Source organism: Trichechus manatus, unplaced genomic scaffold, assembly GCF_000243295.1.
Source record: "Trichechus manatus latirostris isolate Lorelei unplaced genomic scaffold, TriManLat1.0 scaffold00070, whole genome shotgun sequence".
In the NCBI taxonomy this organism is placed as follows: domain Eukaryota; kingdom Metazoa; phylum Chordata; class Mammalia; order Sirenia; family Trichechidae; genus Trichechus; species Trichechus manatus.
The window spans coordinates 751,040-772,560 of record NW_004444006.1 but is presented as its reverse complement, the minus strand read 5'-3'; the positions used below and the strand labels follow the sequence as shown (position 1 = coordinate 772,560).

Sequence of the window (21,521 nt, the reverse complement as noted above, 5' to 3'; positions counted from 1 at the left end):
ACATCTCCTGTCTAAAAGGAAATACACTGTTCAGCTTCACCTGTTTCTTACCACATTGGAATGCTCAGTGTTGCAAGATCATCTGAAATTTCAAGAGAAGCCAGAAATCTGGATTTTTGTGTGAAATATTTTTAAACACTGGCAATGCATTAAAAACAAACAAAAAGCACAGTGTGTAGGTCAAACAAACACACATTTCATAGACTCTCAGTTTGTAACCTGATGTTGAATCAGACTCACCCATGATAGGTATATTACTTTCCTATCACTGCTATAACAAATTTAATAGATTAAAATAAAATCTATTTATTATCTCACAGTTTCAGTACATCAAAAGTTCAGCATACTTAGCTGGGTCTCTGCTTAGTGTCTCAAAGTGCCAAAAATCAAGGTGTTGGCAGGGCTTTGTTCATTTCTGGAGGCTTTAGAGGGAGAATCTGTTTCTTTGTTCATTCAAGTTGATGACAGAATTCAACTCCATGCCGTTATAGGACTGAAGTCCCATTTTCTTTCTGGCTGTAAGCTGAGGGTCGTTACCAGCTTTTACAGGCCACCCACATTCTTTAGCTCATGACACCCTTCCATTTTCAAAGTAAGCAATGGCAGGGTGAGTCTCTCTCATGTCACATCTCTCTGATGCTCTCTCTCTCTCTGTCTCTCTGGCTCCTCTGCTGCCTTCTTCCACTTTTAAGAGTACATGTGATCACATTGGGCCCACCTGGATAATCTAGGATAATCTCCCTATGTTAAGGTCTATAATCACAATTTTATCTATAAAGTCCCTTTTGACAAGTACTGTTGTTAGGTGTCACCAAGTTGATTCTGACTCATAGCGACCCCATGTGACAGAGTAGAACTGCTCCATAGGGTTTTCTTGGCTGTAATCTTTATGGAAGCCGATCCCTAGGTCTTTCTCCTGCAGACCCCCTGAGTGAGTTTGAACCACCAACCTTTCGGTTAGCAGCCGAGCACTTAACTGTTTGTGCTACCAGGGCTCTTTTTTGCCATATAATGTAATATAAAGTCTCAACCAAACCAGTTGCTGTCGAGTAAACTCTGACTCATGGCAACCCCATGTGTGTCAGAGGAGAACTGTTCTCCAAATGCTTTGCAATGACTGTGATCTTTTGCTGGTAGCTTGCCAGGCCTTTCTTCTGAGATGACTGTGGGTGGATTCAAACCTTCAACTTTTTGTTTAGTAGCCAAGTGCTTAACCATTTGCACTACTCAGGCATAATATCAGGGCCAAAAATCATAGGGTCAAAATCCTGCCTACTACAAAAGTTTTCTCTTTCTCTATAAATTGACTGCTTTCCCTGATCCAACACCAGCTAGCCCCAGTCTGATACCTCACTCTAAGTGTGTTTCTCAACTGTCACCTTAGGCCTGGTGGTAGGTGCTCTGATCTGCAGGGAGGGGAAGGGGAGCTCCAGCTCCCAGATCCCTTCACATATTTTGTGCAGGATGAGGTGCTCTGCTGAGAGGAGCCCCTGTCCTTGGGTGATCCAGTGATTTTCTGCTTTGAGTTGCAGGAGGTTGGCTATAGTTTGAGGCTGACAAGGCAGTGGAGGAGGAATCTCTCTTCCCCGTGCCACCTGACCAGGAGACCAGTCCTGAGTCACCACTGAGTGAGAGCATCTCTGAGACCCAGTCACTTAACCCCATCCTGGATGACGACTACAGCTCAACTCATGGCTTCTCCACACAGGAGTCCTTTACAGTAACCTCCTGTGCCTCAGAGAGCCACTCCCACTGGGTCCACACTCCCATCTAATGCACAGAGCTGGACCTGGAAAAAATTTCCAGCTCTGCCTCCTATACTGCAGTCGAGAACTTGGGAGGGGCTGGGGAGGACACTGCTGAAAGCTCTGGAGACAGGCTGGAAATCAATGTGTCCTTTGAAGTCCCCAGCCCTTAAGTCTACTGAGGTGAGCTGGAAAGACTAGAAATTACCCCCAAGGAATCCCCCTGTGGAGTACTGTTGTTCAGTAGGGCTGTTGGAGGAACAGCAGCAAGCTGGGAACACTGGTGGGTGGAGGGGCAACAGTGGTGATGTTGATCTTTTGAGCCAGTCAGTCATCACACTTCTAGGCCTACACATGTCAGGAAACTAGCCATTTGCCATGACACCAGTTTCTCCATCCTGGCCACTTGCAGGCCCTTTCAGAGCCCCAATATCTAAAAGTCACATTCAGTTATCTCCCTTTATATGTACAGGAGGCATAGCAGAGTAGAAAAAAAACATAACAGCCTTGTCCTCTGACAGCACAACATTTCAAATTTATCTCCATTCCTTAATAGTTATGTAACATTGTGTGAATTTCTTTGCCTGTCTGAGTCTCAGATCCTTCACTGTATGAAGTCGAAATTACTACCCCCCTCATAAGTGCTCATGAAGGTCAAATGTGAAACACATGTGCAATTGCCTTTTACAGTGTCTGATGCATTACAAGTGTTCAAAGCATGTTGGGTTTTCTTTCCCTCTCCTCCTCCCAGTCAAAATTTACACATCCCATCCACATCTACTACATTCATCTGATCTTCATAACACCCATTTGAAGTAAGAGATCAGGATTTTTAGACCTCATTTTACCAAGATGGGAACTGAGATGCAGAGAAGGAAAGTGATTTGCTCAAAGTCACAGGGCAAGTCAGTGGCAGAACTGGGCTAGAGCCCAGGTGTTGGGGCTCTAATGCAGAGCTCATCCAACTCCACCATTGTGACTATTCTATACCAAAAACCAAACCCATTTCCATCGAGTCAATTCCGACTAACAGCAACCTTATAGGACAGAGTAGAACTGCTGTAATCTTTATGGAAGCAGACTGCCACATTTTTCTCTCACAGAACAGCTGCGAGCTTGAACCACCAACCTTTTGGTTAGCATCCAAGGGCTTAACCACTGCACCAACAGGGATCCTTGACTATTCCATGTTGTTGTTATTAGGTGCCGTTGAGTCATTTCTGACTCATTGCGACCCTCTGTAGGTACCACAGAATGAAACAGTGCCTGGTTCTGCGCCGTTCTCACAATCATTGCTATGCTTGAGCACATCGTTGCAGCCACACTATTCCATAGCCAAAGTCAATTTCTCAAAGGCTTAGATAGCGCAAGGTGGAATGAGAGGTGAGGTGGGGGTTGGTGTCAACTTTTCAACTTACCAACTAGTTTTCACCACCCATTCCACATTTCTCTAGCTGAGATAATGCCCAGGTCCCTCAGTGACTCCTCCCTCCATCCACTTAAGAAAATGTGAACATATACAATTGAAAGCCAAAACTAGCATCAACCCAGTCAGCCTAGGTGTACCGTCAAGATCATCTAGTCCAACCCAGGCCTCTTCTGAGGTCTCCAATTTATGTTTGAGTCCCTTTTATAATATCCCCACCAAGTGTTTGTGTAGTCCTTGCTCACGTAATTGCAGTGTCCAAGAGCTCTCTACTGCCCATTGTGTATTAGAGCTATGACTGGTAGATTTGAACTTAATATAAAGAAACGCTTTCTGTTTCTCTGTAATACCCGCCCATGAATTATAATTCTGCCCATTAGGCCACACAGATTTAAGTGACCCCTCTGCCCTGTGACTGATAACCCCTTAGAAGTCTGAAGACAGAGTCCATGTGCCCCTGAATCTTCTTATAAATATCCTGAACATGGTAATGAGCCTCCTGCTCAGCATCTCCACTTTGGAAAGCACTACATTGGAGTCCTCTGAAGTTTACAGCTGAAATCAGTTTCGCGACAATTAGTCTAACCAGCATAGAATAGGGTAGAACTGTCATCTCCCTAGCTAAGTGTTATATTTCTGCTATTGCATGCTAAACTATTGGCCTAAAACATGGTTTGTTTGTTTGTTTGGTGTGGGGGCACTTACTGAGATGATACCACAAGTTTCTAACTTGCTCAGTTGAGCTCCTTGGCAGCCTTGACCAGTCATACTCCCTGGACTCTCCTGCCTTGTTCCCATACCATAACAGAAGCAGGGGCCTGGGATGTGGTGTCCACAACAGCAAGTACTCTACAAATGGGGCACATGCTATCCCATCCCGTCAGAGGATTCGCCACCATTTTTTCAAGACTGACCTACAGCATTTCTTGCCTAGCTATTCTATCCTGGGATTCCCCAGATTCCCCAGGCATGGGACTACAGCACACTTTCCTAGCTCAACTTTATTTTAGAGAGGTGAGGAGAGGACTGCAATAAATGGGGTAGGGTTTTACTGCCTGCATCCTTGATCTGGTGCTTGAGTGGACCTAAAGGAGGGGCCCCTCAGAACTCTATGTGTACATCTACCTAGCCCTTTAAGGACACAGTCAAACCTTTCCCCTTTTAGCCCCTCTGCACTGCCCCTTCACCAACACACATACACACACAGACATACACAAATTTTAGGGGAAACTTGGCACCATAATTTCCCACTCATCTCCTAGACTTCTGTGGCTGTGACAGTTCTGGAGACAGCCCATTTGCCAGGGTCTTCCTCCCCGCAAATAAGTCTCTATGCTTTTTTAGTGGAGATTCAAATCAGTGTCTTTTAGATCTTTAAAGTGGTCTTTCCTTGGCTTTATTTTTTTTCTCTTCTACACTCGCTTTTTTTGTCTTTCCTGGTGCCTGGTCTTCTAAAGCTCAGAACTCAGCCTCTAGATTCCCAGGGCAAAATTCATAGCTTTGGTGTTTAGGATGATAGTGAAGCTCCTGAGTTCTAGGAGGAAGGCACTGAGGAGCTAAGGTTCTCATCGACACCTGATTCTAGGACAGCTCATGGACCATTAGCTGCTTTCTTGGTTTAGGTAAGAAACAATTTCTGCTAAGCTGTCTCCACCAGTCTCACATGCTTCTCAACATGAAATGGAACTGTTTTCTCCATGGTTCTCTGATGACAGGTTCTCAGGTGTGGGAATCATAAGTTTTTGTAAGGCTACCCTTATGCACAAAGGGCCACTTGGGCTGATACCCTCTCCTCACAGTGGGTCTGGTTTGGAAGGGAAAAGTGCTTAGGTGAGTGGAGCAAGTGGCTCCTTGGTTTGGGAGCAGAATATATAATCCAGGATGGTACATGTGGCTTAATTGAAGCACTGTGTAAAAACTAAGATGAAATATGGCACAGTTATCCTGGGTGAGGATGCTAGAATCCATTACATACATGACTGCTACACTTTCCCGTTTGTAATATGCTTTCACAGCCATTATCTCATTGGATCTGTATGCACACCCTGAGGCGGGCAGGACAGGCATTATCATCCCCCGTTTACAGATGACACTAAGGTTAGAATTAGAAAGTTACCGACCTTAAGTCACTCAGTTATGTAAGGGTGAATAGTGAGGCTAGGATACCATCAGGGCCTCTCCAATATCTTGACATTTTCATTTTCTGGAAGACAGTGTTTTGGAGCAGTATGATTTTGGTTTTCTTGGCATATCTGTTCCAGAAATATATGTTCCTTCCACTCTTTTTGGAAAGAAAAGGTGTATAAAGACAAACAAGGCACTTATGACTGGATGGGAATGAGGTAATTTACTTGACCACCACACCAAGCCTGTCCTTCGCCTCTCTCCCTTCCACACCAGGATGCAGATTCTCTGTCAAGTCTGACCCAAGTAGGGAACTAAGAGACTTCTCATTCAACACTATCCCATGAAAGGTCAGAAAGTGAGAGGGGTGGCAACACTTGGCAGGGTTATTTCTTTCTGTCTATCCTCCTTTTGCCCCTGGAGTATGAAGAAAGAGGATAAAGGCTTGGGCCAGTTGGAGCATCCATCTTACTTGCTCACCTGTCCCTTCTCCATTCCTCTGTACAATTTGACTTGAGACTTTATTTAAGGGAGGTAGGGAGCAATTCTCCAGTCTTTTAAAGCCTCCCCTAGGTAGATTGTAGATATTTGAGCAAAGCTGTCAATAATAATACTTTAGTGCTTCAGGGTTTTAAAAAGTTTATTCATAGATTACACTTATTTTAAAGATGAAACTGAAGCTCAGACAGGAACAGTGACTTAACCAAAGTAATTCATGTTTCAGAAAGACAGCCTGCCCCACATCCCCATCCCCAGCCCCAAGTGTGGATCCTATGGCCGAGAGTAGAGGCCAGGGAGGGCCACCTAGAGCAAAAACTGTTCTTGGCTCTGTCAGAGGGATAGGTAAGAATGTTGAAGGGCTCTCTATGGTCTTTCCACTATACACTGCCTAATTAGCCGTCAAACGATTACTAATAGGCCTGGGGGAGAGACTTAGGAGACTGATTAAAGTAGCCCATCTTCACCACTAGGAAAAGCAGCTGAACCAATATTTTGTTAAATGCTGGCTGAGGCAGAGTTTTTTTTTCTCCCCTTCTGGCTCCCACCCCCTATAGCTTATAAGGTTTCCTCTGCCTTCTTCCCAGTCCCTCTAGACTCACTGTACTCCAGTGGATCAACTGGAGGGTCTTGTGCATGTTTGAAGAGGGATGGTCCTGAGTTGCAGTATAGGGCAGGGCAACCAGTTTCCTTCTGGATCTCCCAGGAGCTGTATGACTCCCCACTCCCAGCAAGGAGCAGGGCTAGAGTGTTCCTTCTTGGAACCTTACAGAACATTTCTAAACCAAGGTGACCTTCCCCCTGGGGCCTGGTTTCCCTAAACTACCTTCCAGACATCCCCCAAAGATACCTCCCAAGTCTATTTGGGGGCAACTGAGTGAAGAAAAGGAAGAGTCCCCAGTGCCTCTTTCCATTGACATGTCAGTTGGATCCTAGCTCTCCCACCACTTTTTCCCCTTTGATTTTTTTTCTGAAGTGTGTTTTTGCTTTAGCTCCTACCTACACATCCCATGTGCAGGGAGGAGCAAGCTTCTCAGAGGCCGAGACTATCTGAGGTTCTTTCTGAAGCCTGTACAGCTAGTTCCTGTCCAGAAGTGCTTGGCGGTTAATTAAGTACATTAAGCATCAAGTGCACTTCATCACCAGGTCGTATCCATAGCAAATGAGTTTTCTCTACATCAAGACCTTTGCTTTCAAGATTTAATTAAATGCATCTCCTGGGACAGTACAAACTAGTACAAACACCGATTAAGGGCCCCTGGGGCAACCCATTGATCAGTATGCTAAAGCCACCTGGGGAAAAAATAAAAAGTCCTCTTTGTACTGGACTGAGGATTAGAAGCAATTGAATTGCAGACCTGGGGCTTAATGGTTAAGAGCTAGGCTGTTAACAAAATGGTGAGCAGTTCGAATACACCAGCCTCTCCTTAGAAATCCTATGGGGCAGTCCTATAGGGTCGCTGTGAGTCGGAATCGACTTGACCACAAAGGGTTTGTTTTTTTTCTTTTACCCAGCTTCCTGGCCTCACACAAGTATTAGCAAATATGTGTGAGCTGAGATTTTAGGCCTTGGCCTTTAGGTTCCCTGTTCTTTTTTTTTTTTTTTTTTCTGGGCAAGTTTATTCTTATCTCATTGCCCTTCATTGGTCATGTCTACACCTTCTGGTAGGGGAAGAGCTAGGACCCAAAACACAGGATGTTTCAGTTTGAGCAAGCCCCAGGTGTTCAAAGGTTCCCAAGTAAAAAGTACTACCTGTGTGCCTGGCAAAGGTTCAAGCCCAAGTCTAAGGCTGCTGCTCTATGGGCAAGATAGTGATTGTAACATAATAATAATAACAATAATGTAATGATAAAATGTCACAGTCAGCCCTCTTCATTGTGCCTGCTTTAGACTTTATTAGTTACAAAGCTTCTTTAAACCCATGATCTCATTTCATCCTGACAAGCCTGTGAATTGGGTATTATTATTATTTTAAAGAAGAGGAAACCAGCTAATGATAGATAAAAAGCTTGTCAGGCCAGAGGTCAATCCAGCCCAAATCTCCTGCTTCTCAGACCAGGGCTTTCTCCACTGCTCCCATACTGCACTTAAAAACTGCTTCAAGATGGTATAGTTTCCATAATGATATCAAAGGCAACACTGTGGAAAAACCAGCAACTATATACTAGTGAAATTCCAAAATGGTGTGTCTAGCAACGTGAGCACTAGAAAGCTCAGTGTGAGCCTCACCCAAGACAACAAACCTCTCCTGACTGAAACACCTGGATGCAGCCCAGAATGGCTTCTTAGCACCGACATTTTCGGTAGCTATGCAGACACCAGCTTTGGTTGCTGAGGCTACCTCAGTGCACAGATGTGCCAGCCAGGAGCAAGGTCTTCATGGCATGGACATTCTTGTGTGACCATCACAACTCATACCCAGATTAACCTTGGTTTCAACCTTCTTTCTGAAGTTCAACAACTGGAGTTGGCAATTGGAAATAGGGTAATGAAATTTTGCTTTTTAAGGTGTCTTGGGTAGAGGTGGGGTAAAGGATGTTTTTATTTATAATTACCATTTGTCCACAGCAACTGTCATACTAGAATATTTCTTCCTGGGGAGTGCTTTTAAAGATTTTCTTTTCATTGCTCTTAAAGTGTGAGCATCTTTCTTTGAGTGCTGTGCTTCCGTGTGTCTTTTTTACTTGAGGGTTATTGATCAGTGGAAGCACAAAGTACGCTTAATAGAAATGTTTTCAACATGCCCCTGAGCCTAGCTGTCTGCATTTGAAGTAACAAAGAAAAATTGTTTTGGGTTGTACATGAGGGGAGCTATTTGCTGGGTATGAGTTTGTTTTTCTGGGCTCACTATTTTCCTTTCTGAACACCTGTACTCCTGTACTTGGATTTTGGCAAGTTTCTCTGACCCAGGGTAAGTAAGGGTAGAGATACTGCAGGTCTCCCCTCTTCAATACACAGCCCTGCCACACTAGGCTGATATTCCTCCCTGCTCCTCCACCCCACCCCAACCCACCACGACCCCACCTCACTATCAAGGTCTTTTGTGTTTTACACTGAATGTAGGTAACTTTATAATTACTTTTTTCCTCCCCAAATTGGTTATTTATGGAGATTTTGTTGAATCTTGAGCCATATGCATGTGTGGCTACTGACAATGTTGTGTTTGGCTTCTGATGCTCTGGAAGTATTTATTAGCCAATAAACAAAAATACATCCACACACCTTGTTTATTTCTTCTCTTTCAGAGAATCTGGGTGGCACACCTGGCTAGTGTGTCTTTGTTCAGTGAATACAGCAAGAAAATGTGTTCCTAATCAGTGGATATAGAACCGGGGGTGGGATTTACTGATTTATCATCCAGGAGATTTAGGTTCTAGTCCAAGTTCTCCCTCTATATTTTAAAATTATTTATGACATTTATTTTCTCATCTGGACTAAAGATCTACTAGAAAGTCTTGTATTCTAAACTAATACTTCTCAAATAAGTTTCCATAGCCTTGAGATGACTGCAACATGTCTTCTGAGGTATGCAACATCTCTAGGAGGTTTTGTACGTGTGTGCGTGTTGTCATTTTCAACATATTCATTAAAATATTTAAAAATACAATCATATTCTAGTTAAACCATCTTGATGATTGCCTCATAAGAGTACTGCCATGCCATTTCAGGACCTGCACAGGGGCTCTATGATTCAGAAGCAACAGCAATGGGTTTGGTTTTTGGTTTTGTGTTTACAATCTCATTGGATTCAAGGAACTTTGAATGCTGTGCTTTACTATAATTTTCTTCAGAGCTAGGGAAATTAGTATCCCCCTATCTTTAATATTCCATGATCCTGACAACACATAACAAGAATGTAGAGAAATTGGAACCCTCTTACATTGTGGTGGGATTGTAAAAGGGTGCAGCCACTTTTGAAAACAATCTGGCAGTTCCTCAAGAAGTTAAGCATAGACTTACCATATGACCCAACAATTCCACTACTAGATATATACCCAAGATAATTTACAACATATTCACACAAAAGCTTTTACATAAATGTTCATAACAACATTATTCATAATATCCAAAGAGTGGAAACAACCGAAATGCCCCTCAACTGACAAATGGATAAACAAATTGTGGTATATCTGTAAAATGGAATGCTATTCAACAATAAAAATGAATTAATTTCTAACACATACTATGTCATACATCAGCTTAAAAACCATGTTAAGTAAAAGAAACCAGGCACAAGAGACGACACATTGTATGATTATATTTATGTAAAATGTCCACAAAAGGAAAACTTATAGAGACAGAACATAGATTAGTGGTTGGCTGCAGCTGGGGAAGAGAACAGTAGTTAAATGTAAACAGGTATGAGGAATCTTATTGAGGGAATGAAAATATTCTAAAACTGATTAACAGTGATGGCTGCACCGTTCAGTAAAGTTAATAAAAATTCTTGAATTTTATACTTGAAATGGGTGAATTTTATGATATGTAAAATATATCTCAATAAAACTGTCTAAAAATATTTTATGATCCCTAATCTCTGAGTACACTGGTGTTGGTTAATCAATCTACTTTCCAAATACCTGAGTGTGTGTGCTCACTCTCACACACACACACACATACACACACACACACACCCTTCTTGTCTTAGTTATCTAGTGCTGTTATAACACAAATACCACCAGTGAATGGTTTTAACAAACAGAAATTTATTCTTTCACAGTTTAGGAGGCTAGAAGTACAAATTCAAGGTGCAAGCTCCACGAGAAGGTTTTCTCTCTCTGTTGGTTCTTGGGGAGGGTCCTTAACATCAATCTTCCCCTGGGTCTAGGAGTTTCTCAGTGCAGGGACCTCAGGTGTAAAAGACGTGCTCTGCTCCCAGCTCTTCTTCTTCAGTAGTAAGAGGTTCCTCTCTCGCTGCTCACTTCTCTCTCCTTTTATCTGTTGTAAGATAAAAGGTGATGTAGGCCACAGCCTAGGGAAACTCCCCTTACATCAGATCAAGGTTATGACTTGAAAAAGGGTGTTGCACCCCACCCTAATCCTCTTTAATATAACTTAATCTTGCCTTATTAACCAAAGATAGAGATTAAGATTTACAACAAAGGAAAAATACATCTGATCACAAAATGGAGGACAACCACACAATACTGAGAATTATGGCCTAGCCACATATTTTGGGGGACACAACTCAATTCATAACATTCTAACTTTTGGCCCTCCAAAATTCATGACCTTGCCACAACACAAGTAAAACACTTTCACCCCATAATATCATCCCAAAAGTCTTAAATCAACTCCAAGTTCAAATTCCATCCTGGGGCAAAATTCCCCTTCATCTGTGGAATCTAAAATATGAGTTATCTGCTTTCAAAGTACAAGGGTGTAGCAGGCACAAAGTAGACATTTCCAAATGGGGGAAATTGGAGGCTGAAAAGGAATAATGGGCACGTCCTGTACGGTCACTATGAGTCAGAATCTACTCAACGGCAAAGGGTTTGGTTGTTTTTGGTTTTAAGAAAGTCAAAAACCCAACAGAACAATTTACATTAGCTCTCGAAGCTTGAAAATAATCTTCTGTTCTCTGAGACCTTCTAGTCAATGGCCCTGCCCTCCAGACTCTGGGCATTGGCCCCGCCCTCTGGATTCTGAGTGGATATCCCTCAGCCCAGGGCTTCAGCTCTGCCTTCCAGGTCCAATGGAATGGCAATTCTGCTTTTTGGCTTTGGGTGGCTCCATTATCCTAGTCCATCTGAGTGACAACCCCACCCTCTCAGCCCCAACAGGCCCCATTCTTCTGCCTCTTGGGCATGGCAGCCCTGCCCCATCAGCTTTGGGCAGTGGATCCGGCCCCATTGCCCTGGCACTGGAGAACAGCTTCCCCACACTCCAGAACTGAGTTAGTGAAGATCTGAATCTTTGAAACCTAGGAGGGCATGGGCTCACACTTTGAGACCCAGCAGACCATGGATCCATCCTTTGAGACCCCAGAGGTTGTGGCCCTACCATTTGAGACCAACACAGCTCTGCTTCCTGTGCTCCTTGTCTCTTCACTTTTTGCTTACTAGTTCTTTGGCTTCTTGGCCCCTCAGCCCCTTGGGCCTCTTGGGCAGGCCTGGCCTCTGCCCTGCTCAGGCAAGTGTTTCAAACTCTTTAACTCTACTGATAAGTTTCGGGAGGCACCCCACTCTGCCAGCAAGCCTCAGCCCAAAAGCACTTAGCTCTCTTGCTCTGTGGGTCCACTTCTGCATCGTCTCACACCAGTCTCCTGGTTCTGCTGCTGCCGTTTCTCTGCTGCTTCCATTTCTCTGCTGCTGCTTCTCACTGTCTACACCAACTACAGTGTTACAACTCTTCTCACTTCCTTCTGAGCCCTCACCAGAATTACTTTTTACATCCATAATTCCGCTAACAGTCTTTTCAAGGCAATCTAGGCTTTTACTATTAGGTACTTGAAAACTCTTCCAGCCTCTACCCATTTCTCAATTCCAAAACTGCTTCCATATTATCTGTTAGAGCAGTACCCCACTCCAAGTACCAAATTCTTTCTTAGTATCTAGTGCTGCTATAACACAAATACCACAAGTGGATGCCTTTAAAAAACAGAAGCTTAGGAGGTTAGAAGTACAAATTCAGGTCGCCAGCTCCAGGGGAAGTTTTTCTCTCTCTGTCAGCTCTGGGGGAAGGTCCTTGTCATCAATCTTCCCCTAGGTCTAGGAGTTTCTCAGTACAGGGATCCCAGGTCCAAAGGATGCATTCTGCTCCCAGCTCTGCTTTCTTGGTGGTAGGAGATCCCTATCTGCTCACTTCTCTCTCCTTTTATCTGTTGTAAGATAAAAGATGATGCAAGCTACAGCCCAAGGAAATTCCCCTTACATTGCATCAGGGCTGTGATCTTAGTAAGGGTGTTGCATCCCACCCTGATCCTCTTTAATATAACCTAATCTTGCCTCATTAACCAGAGGCAGAGATTAGGATTTACAAAGCAGAGGAAAATTACATCAGATCACAAAATTGAGGGCAACACAAAACTGGGAATTATGGCCTAACCAAGTTTACACATATTTGGGGGGACCCAATTCAATCCATAACACCACCAATTACTCAATTCAAGGCAAAAGAAACAGAACCAAATGCTATTCCATTCTCTTCATCTTGAGCTCTCTACATAACCTGGAGGAAAAAGGGAGAGGAAACATCTAGGAGGAACTTAGGGGAAGAAAATTTAGGCGGTATCACCCATATCAAAGAAGGAAGGACAAAGGAAACTACCACAGGCTCAGGAGCTGGTGTAGATAAAAAAGATATAGGGAGATACCATGGACCTCTGGTGGCACAGTGGTTAAGAAGTCAGCTGCTAACCAAAAGGTCAGCTGTTTGAATCCACCAGCAGCTCCTTGGAAACCCTATGAGGCAGTTCTACTCTGTCCTAGAGGGTTGCTATGAGTTGGAATTGACTTGACAGCAAAGGGTTTATCACAGGCTACAGAGTCACTACGGACTGGGGGAGGAGTGACAGGGAATTACCACCTCAGAATAGTTTAAAGAGGCCAGGGCTTTTGTTGAATCTCTCCTGCCTCTGACAGAACAGGCCTTTTTTTGCCCAAGTGGGCTTCACATTCTCATTCAATAGTATTTTAAATGTTATATGGGAGGGGGGATTTCTGCATGGTGATGAAAGCATAGGAAGGGTTAGCAGGTGGTCAGCTTTTGTCTGTTTTAGAGTTGATATCAGTGTGTGGCCTGTGCCAGTCACAGGACAATGAAATCCCACTCCTTACCTCCAGAAGGACACAGAGAAATCAGAGTTCCGTGAACAGATGAATCAAGGCAGCAGACAAGTCACCAAGTTATCAAGTGGTAGATTTTTCGGTGGTTGTTAATAGCCCTTTCATTAGTGACTAGGAACACTTGCATATTTCTGGGTTGGTGTGATGCTTGTTTACTTTATGTTCACAGAATGATTGGCAAGTTTCTTGTGTACCCAGAAGTTAGCCTTTCAAGGTCTCAGAAATTCTGTGTGTGGTATGAGTGTGGATATGAGCTGGGGGTTTAGATGCTGCCTCCCTGGACAAAATGGATCAAGTGAGGGCAGGTACACGGTCACACAGCTATCATCACCAAAGCTTTATTTCTTTGTGGTTTCTGGTGGTGGCAAATTTTTTTATTTAACATCTCCTTCCCAAGGAATAGTGCAGTGAAAGAGAAAACAAAAAACAAAAAAAAAAAACACGTGTTGCCTTTGAGTCTATTCTGACTCATAAGAGAAATGAAAAATTAATGTTTAGTGATTATCCTCCATGTGCTTTCCCACTTTCATACATTTTAGCATTTAATCCTCATAATATTCCTAAGTAGTAGCTTATAACCTCCATTTTACAAAAGAAGAAACTGAGCCTCAGGGAAGTCTAATGATTTTTCTATGCTTATACAGCCCCTGGCTGGTGTAAATGGTTAAGTGCTGGGCTACTAACCAAAAGATTTTCAGTTCAAACCCACCCAGAGGTGCCTTGGAAATAAGGCCTGGCAGTATGCTTCTGAAAGGTCACAGCCTTGAAAACCCTATGTAGAAGTTCTACTCTGCACACATGGGATCAGTATGAGTTGGAATCGACTCGACAGCAACTAACAACAACAACATACAGCAGTAAGTGATGTGCTAAAATTCCAACCGAAGTCTGTCTAACTGAGGCCTGAGCACTGCCTCCCTAAGACAGGCCTCAGGAAAAAGAATCCTGTTTATCCAACTGAGTCCTGCTTATCCCACAGAGTTTCTCATAGTGCCCAGCTTGGAAATCTACATCAGAGTCTCCCTAGAAGTTTTCAGGTACCACATACTAGTCAAAGAATTATCAACTCATGATGTAAAAATTATTCCCACATAATGAGGGTGACCACATTGATCATGCTGTCTCCTTGGCCACATGATGTCATTGAAAGAGCATGCTAGAGATCTGAGTTTTTGTTTCACCTCCACCACTCCCTAGCTGAAGTAAGATTCTTCCCCTTTTTCTAGTCCTCAGTTTTCCCCTTGGTAAACAAAAGAGATCAGGCTCAATGATGTCTAAGAGCCTTTTCAACACTGATGTGCCATGAATCTATGAGACCTGACTTTGTTCTTGACTCACTCTTGTTAGCAAAGGAGATCCCAAAAGAGAGGAAGGACAGGGAAAAAAACTGGAAACTGTGACTAGAACACAACTGGGTGAAAAGAAAAGCTTGTGTTTGTTGTTTTTTACCTAAGGGCTTTATTGACAGTTTCCATTCCTTTTTAGAATGAGTTGTTTTTAATACTCTGACACTTTGACCAAAATATTAATTAAATTTTGCTAACAGAGATTATTTCCAGATCCTCAAGTTGCATCTGAGAAGGTGAGTTTCCCGTAAGCAGGGGCAACAAAGAGACAGAAATCATGGTGCACTTTGTAATTCAGATATACACTCTATAAAAATCATAAACTCGGTTAAAATAGTAAATCAGTAACAATATTAAAAGATAATAAATTGAAGAGCATATGTAGAGAAAAAGAAACACATCAGTTTGATAGGAGACTTTTTTACTTGAAGCCTTTGTTGTTGCCAGTCACTAATGAATCTAGTTTTGATTCTACCTCCCCATCATCTTGTGTAGGATGGATTTCCAATTCACATCAATTGAACCTTGCTAACTCTAGTAAAAAAAATTCCCATAACAGTAATTCTTAACCTGAAATTCTGTACACTGGAATTACCTATGGGGTTTAAAATATACTGATGCCTAGACTTCAACCCTAGAGATTCTGATTTAATTGCTTTGGAGTTCAGCCTGAACATAGAGAATTTTTTAAAATCTCCCCCAAGTGATTTTAGTGTGCAGCCGGGGTTAAGAACCTCTGCCCTATAGGAAACTTCTGTCTCCTACTAATGATTTGCCTTATCAGGGCCACAGGTGATATATTTACTCTACTAGGAGGCTCTTCTTAAGCTTCCTTTACCTGTTTGTTTCCTGCCTGCCCATCTGTACACAGAGGCCATGAGATGACCCTCCATAGTACTATCGATTTTCCTTCTCTTAAAACTAGTGTTTTGCCTTTTGAGGCTCAAACCTGTATTCTTCCTAATCTGTAAGAAAAGGTCCCCTACAAATCATCCTAATTAAAGGATCAGGTATAAACTTATGTTCATATGCAGATGGTTTCTAATATACCTGTTTCCTGGGCAGAGTCTCAGGCTGTGAAGTTAATCTGCATGCAAAATTAACCTATACAATCAATTAAAGGCACCAGATTCCAGACCAAGAAGGAACAGATGCACTTATTTATTTTCCCACTAAGTAGAGCTAAAAGACCTTAATATTATATATAAAACAAACATGAGAAAATCCTGACAGATGGAAAGAAGAAGGTAGACCATCTAGGGAGAGAACCTGATGAATGACATGGTGAGTTCTCTGGGTTTTCTTTTTGCCTGATATAGCCTCGACTGGGTTTGAAAAAAGCCAGCAACAGAGAAATCCCAATGATCCGAGACACAAAATGTCCCAAGAAAAGCCTGCTTTCTTGAGCCAAATGACAAGGAAAGGAACAACTTAGCAAAACAGAAAATGTATAGACAATAACTGCCCGATCCTAGCCAATTGTCACAGAAAATTGCAACCCCTTCCCCACACTTGGCATTAAAAGCAGAATGGGGAGCCTAGACTTCTACCTTTGCCCTATTGTAATGAAGCACCCTTAATCCTTTTGCCAGGGTAGTATCAGAAAAGACCAAATGGAGACTGGGGACCTTAATCACCACCTGGCAGTAACAAGCATCCCCCACAGCATCAGTAGAGGTCTAGTTGGGGGCTGGGATTCCCACCCATACCCAAAGAGACAATCCCCACTTCCTGCCAGTGTCAGTGGAGGTTTAATGGGAAGCCAGAACATTCACTACCATTAAGCAATAATTAGTCATTTCTCACCCCAAGATGTCAATTGGGAGCAGTAAAAAGTCACCCCTCCCACATCAAACAAGTGTGGTGTCAGCAGCAGCCTAGTGAGGAAATGAAGTGCCCATCTCCATCAAGCATTAAGGAAGCACCCATTACCACTGGTGTGTCAAGGAAGGTTGGGTAGGAAATCTGGGCTTGTACACACAGCTGGCAATAATGAGATGGCAACTCCTCTTTTACTACTGGCATGGTGTCAGAGGAGGCCTGCTAAAGCAGAAAATTTTAATAAGATCAAGGTTCTCATAACACAATAACCAAAGCATCCATGATAAAATTGAAAATAATATACCAAAAACGATGACAATCTCAATTTAATTGAGAAAAGACAACAGGTACCAACACAATGACACAGATGTTGGTATTATCTGACAAAGATTTTAAACAAGCCACCATAAAAATGGTTCAATGAACAATTATGAACATCCTCAAAACAAATGAAAAAACAGAAAATCCCAGCAAAGAAATAGAAGATTTAACCAAATAGAAAATTTCAACCTGAAAATACAGTATCTGTAATAAAAAAAAAACCTGAAGTGATGGTCTCAGGAGCAGAATGGAGAAGATAGAGAAAATAATCAGTGAAACTGAAGCTACAACAATAGAAATTACCCAATTAGAATACCAGACATAAAAAATAAAATAACAGAGCCTCAGGGACTTGTGGGACTATAACAAAAAAATCATACATTCATGTCATCAGAACCCCAGAAGCAGAGGTGAAAGAGTGTGGGGCTGAAAAGTTATTCAAAAAATAATAACAAAATTCCACAGATTTGGAAAAAGACATCAACTAACAGATTCAAGAAGTTAAATGAACCCCCAAAAGGATAAACACAAGACACAAGCTCAATCAAATTTCTGAAAAGTAGCAAGAGGCAGACAGCACCTCACCTTTAGGGGAAAACAATTCAAATGACAGCATATTTTTCTGCAGGCAATGAGAAGCCATGGAGGTCAGAAGGAAGTGTCGTAATACGTTTTGAGTTTTTTCTAAGCCCAAATTCTATACCTGATGAAATTCTTTCAGAAATGAAGGGGAAATAGTCAGTCTTACATGAAGGAAATTTAATAGAATTTGTCACTAACAGATATACCTTTAAAAAAATGACTAAAGGAAGTTATTAAAATAGAAAGGAAATGATAAAAAAGAAATACTGGAACATCAGGAAAAAAGAAATACATGGAAATAGCAAAAATATGGGTAAAAACAATAGACTTCCCTTCTCTTGAGTTTTCTAAATTATGTTTTATGGTTAAATTAAAAAAAATAACTATCTGGTATCATTCACAATGTATGTATAGGAAATATATAAGACAATGATATTATAAAAGGGGGAGGATAAAGAATGTAAAGGGAGGTAATTTGGAACACTTCACTTGAACAGGTAAATTGTTGATACCAGTAGCCTGTGGTAAGTTATTTATATGTACTATAATACCTAGATCAGTCACTAAAAACTCTATCCAAATATATACACTCAAAAACACTATCAAAGAGAGAGAGACTTCCACAATGGTTCATTGAAGGGTTCAACAGACTTTCTTCCAAAAAAACAACTCTTTAACTGGAGAAATGATAAAAAAAAATCCAACTCTCTGGAAAATGTCCTAAGGACTTACAGCAAATGGAGAAACATTTATTCAAGAAAATCAACTAAATCTCATTAAGGACAGTGAGAGTCTGTGGCATTTGAGTCACAACCCACTCCCTCCCTCTTTCCAGCTCAATGTGATGGAAGCAGATGAGGCCAGGAAGATATACTCTTCTTTCAACTCACAGTCTAGGGCTATGATTTGTCCCTGGGAGGGACAAACTAGCAGCATTTATTAGGTCCTATCTCTGTGTTGCAAGAACTCTATTACAGGAAAGTTTGGCCAAGAGGTCTAGAGTTTCCTTGCTTGACCAAGCACCAGACTCACAGGGTGAAATGCTTACCCCAGGCATGGTATATGGAAACTACTGTGCCTGCTGCTCCCACCCCAACTCATTCATATGGTGAGCATTCCATGCTAGGAGAGGCAAACCACGAAGACCAAAAACTACCAGACGCACCCTGTACCCTGCTCATAGAGCAGGGACATCTCTCCAAGACAAGTGGGTTACTGTCTCAAGAGGTTCTTCCCAGGAAGGGAAGCATGCTATAAGAGCAGAGAGCTCCATATATTTCCCCAAGGGCAGTGACTTTATTTGGAACAGAGTGTGGGGAACTTTAAACTTAAGTGCATAATAAAAATAAATTTTACATATACACACATACATATACATATATACATATAAACTTAAGGGCACTGTAAAAAACAATGGAAATCTTGCTGATGGTCAATTAAGAGGAGGCTGGTAGATCCACATAGCAATAAGGAAAATGGTCAACCAGATGGAAGTTTAGCAAAGAAAACCAGGGAAATAGCTAAGAAGAGCCCTCCTAGGACTGAAGAATACCTCAAAGGCCAAACTCAGATTACCCTTTCAATACGTCCTGATACCAATAGAGACAGATTAGCCAGAATATTAATAGACAGATTAGTAACAGAAGCATTAAAAGATAGCCTGACTAAAAATACAATCATTCCTGAGGGAGGAGGAAAGTGTCAGGAAAAGTGTACATATGCCCAAGATTGTGTCCTCTGAAGAGTGACATAAGAAAATTCACAGTACAGGGTAAATAGTCTTCACTGAATAACTAAACAACCTATTATAACAAGCCCAGAATGTGGGGAAGATCAACGTCTACAATTGCTACAACATGTTGTCTAAAATGTCCAGTTTTCAACAAAAAATTATGAGACATACAAAGAAATAGGAAGTATGATCCATACATAGGAGTAAAAATAGTCAACAAAAACTACTTTTGAGGGGGATCAGATATTGGACTTAACAGAAACAGACTTCAAAGCAGCTATTATAAATATATTCAAACAGCTAAAAGAAACCATGCTTAAAGAATTAAAGGAAGGTATGATGACAGTGTCTCATCAAATTGAGAATACCAATAAAGAAATAAATATTATAAAGAGAATAACCAGAATATGGAAATTCTGGAGTTGGAAAGTACTAACTGAAATTTAAAAATTCACTAGAAGGGCTCAAGAGATTTGAGATGACAAAAGCAAAAGTGAATTTAAAGATGGATCAAAAGAGATTATGAAATCCAAAGAATAGAGACAAAACAGACTGAAGAATAATGAAAAGAGCCTCAGAAATGTGGGACACAAGAGCACCAACAAACATGTAATGGGAGTCCCAGACAAAGAGGAGAAAGAAAAAGGATACACAAATTTTTTGAAGAGATAATGGCTGAAAACTTCTCTGATTTGTGAACATTGTTAATCTGTGCATCCAAAAAGCCTAATGAACTCTGAGTAGGATAAACCCAAAGAGATCCTCACCCTGCACATCATAGTAAAAATGTTGAAAAATAAAGACAATCTTGAAAGCAACAAGAGAAAATGACTCATCAAGTACAAAGGAGCTTCAATAAAATTAACAGCTGATTTATCTTCAGAAACAATGGAGAGCTGAAGGCAGTGGGACAACATGAAGTTCTGAAAGAAAGAAAAAATCTGTTAACCAACAACCTCATATCCAGCAAAACAATATTTAAAAATGAAGGCAAGAGGTCCGGCAAGATGGCGCTCTAGGCAGAAGCACCACGCCGTCCCTCCACAGCAAAGATCTGAAAAACTAAGCCAAACAGAGAGTCAACAATCCTGAAACCCTAGAACATCAAATGAAGAGATAAAGAACTCAGCCAAACACCAAATGGAGTGAGAATACTTAAAGAGAACGGAGAGCGAGGAGAGATTCATGCAGAAGTCCCCTACCAGCTAACGCAGTGCAGATCCACCATCTTGGACTCCTATCAGAGACCAGCAAACGGGGGTACGAGAGAGCAGCCTCATGGAGCGTCCAGTGGGAGACAAAACAGCCGGTAATTTGTGGTGTGCGCTTCCCCACCCCACACCCCTCTTCACCCCGGCTCGGGCTCCTCTGCTTCCCGTGGCCGAGGTCTCTTGGCTGGGGGGGCGCCGGCTGCTTGGATTCCGCATGCCCAGGCGGGCGGCTCTCTGGGTGCCGTTTGCTGGCTGCTGGTGTTTCTTTTTTTTTCTTTTTCTGCTTCTTTTGGTTTCTTGCTTGCCTCTTGCTGTCTCTCCCTCCTTTTGCCCGGGTGCCTCGCTCCGAGCGCCGTCTTTGCCCTTTCCTGTGGGGCTGTGGGGCTCTGTTCAGGTGTGCAGCTGCTTTCAGGTCTGGGCTGCCACGCTGGTGGGATCCCGGGGCTTTTGTTCATTTGTTCCTGTGCTTCCCGCAGCTGCGGTCTCTTGGCCGGGCGGCACCGGCTGCTTGGATTCTGTGCGCCCAAGCGGGCGGCTCTCTGGGTGCCATTTGTTGGCTGCTGGTGTTGCTTTTTTTTTTCTGCTTCTTTTGGTTTCTCGCTTGCCTCTCGCTGCCTCCCCCCCTCCTTTTGCTCGGGTGCCTGGCTCTGAGAGCAATCTTTGCCCTTTCCTGCAGGGCTGCAGGGCTCCATTCGAGTGTACGGCTGCTTCCCGGTCTGGGCTGTCGCGCTGGTGGGATCCTGGGGCTTTTGTTCATTTGTTCCTCTGCTTCCCGTGGCCGCGGTCTCTTGACTGGGGGGCTCTGGCTGCTTGGATTCCACGCGCCCGGGTGGGCGGCTCTCTGGGTACCATTTGTTGGCTGCTGGTGGTGCTTTTTTTTTTTTCTGCTTCTTTTGGTTTCTCGCTTCCCTCTTGCCGCCTCCCCTT

The 21,521-nt window shown here is 42.5% G+C and overlaps 1 protein-coding gene across 1 annotated transcript in view; it reads left to right on the top strand.

The window, feature by feature from the left end:
* EDA2R (ectodysplasin A2 receptor) overlaps positions 1–1,918 on the top strand; it is an 80,324-nt gene extending 78,406 nt beyond the window's left edge. The window contains 1 exon segment of the mRNA XM_004380091.1: positions 1,533–1,918. Within this exon segment, the coding sequence (XP_004380148.1) occupies positions 1,533–1,918 (386 nt within the window).
* Positions 1,919–21,521: the final 19,603 nt, after the last annotated feature.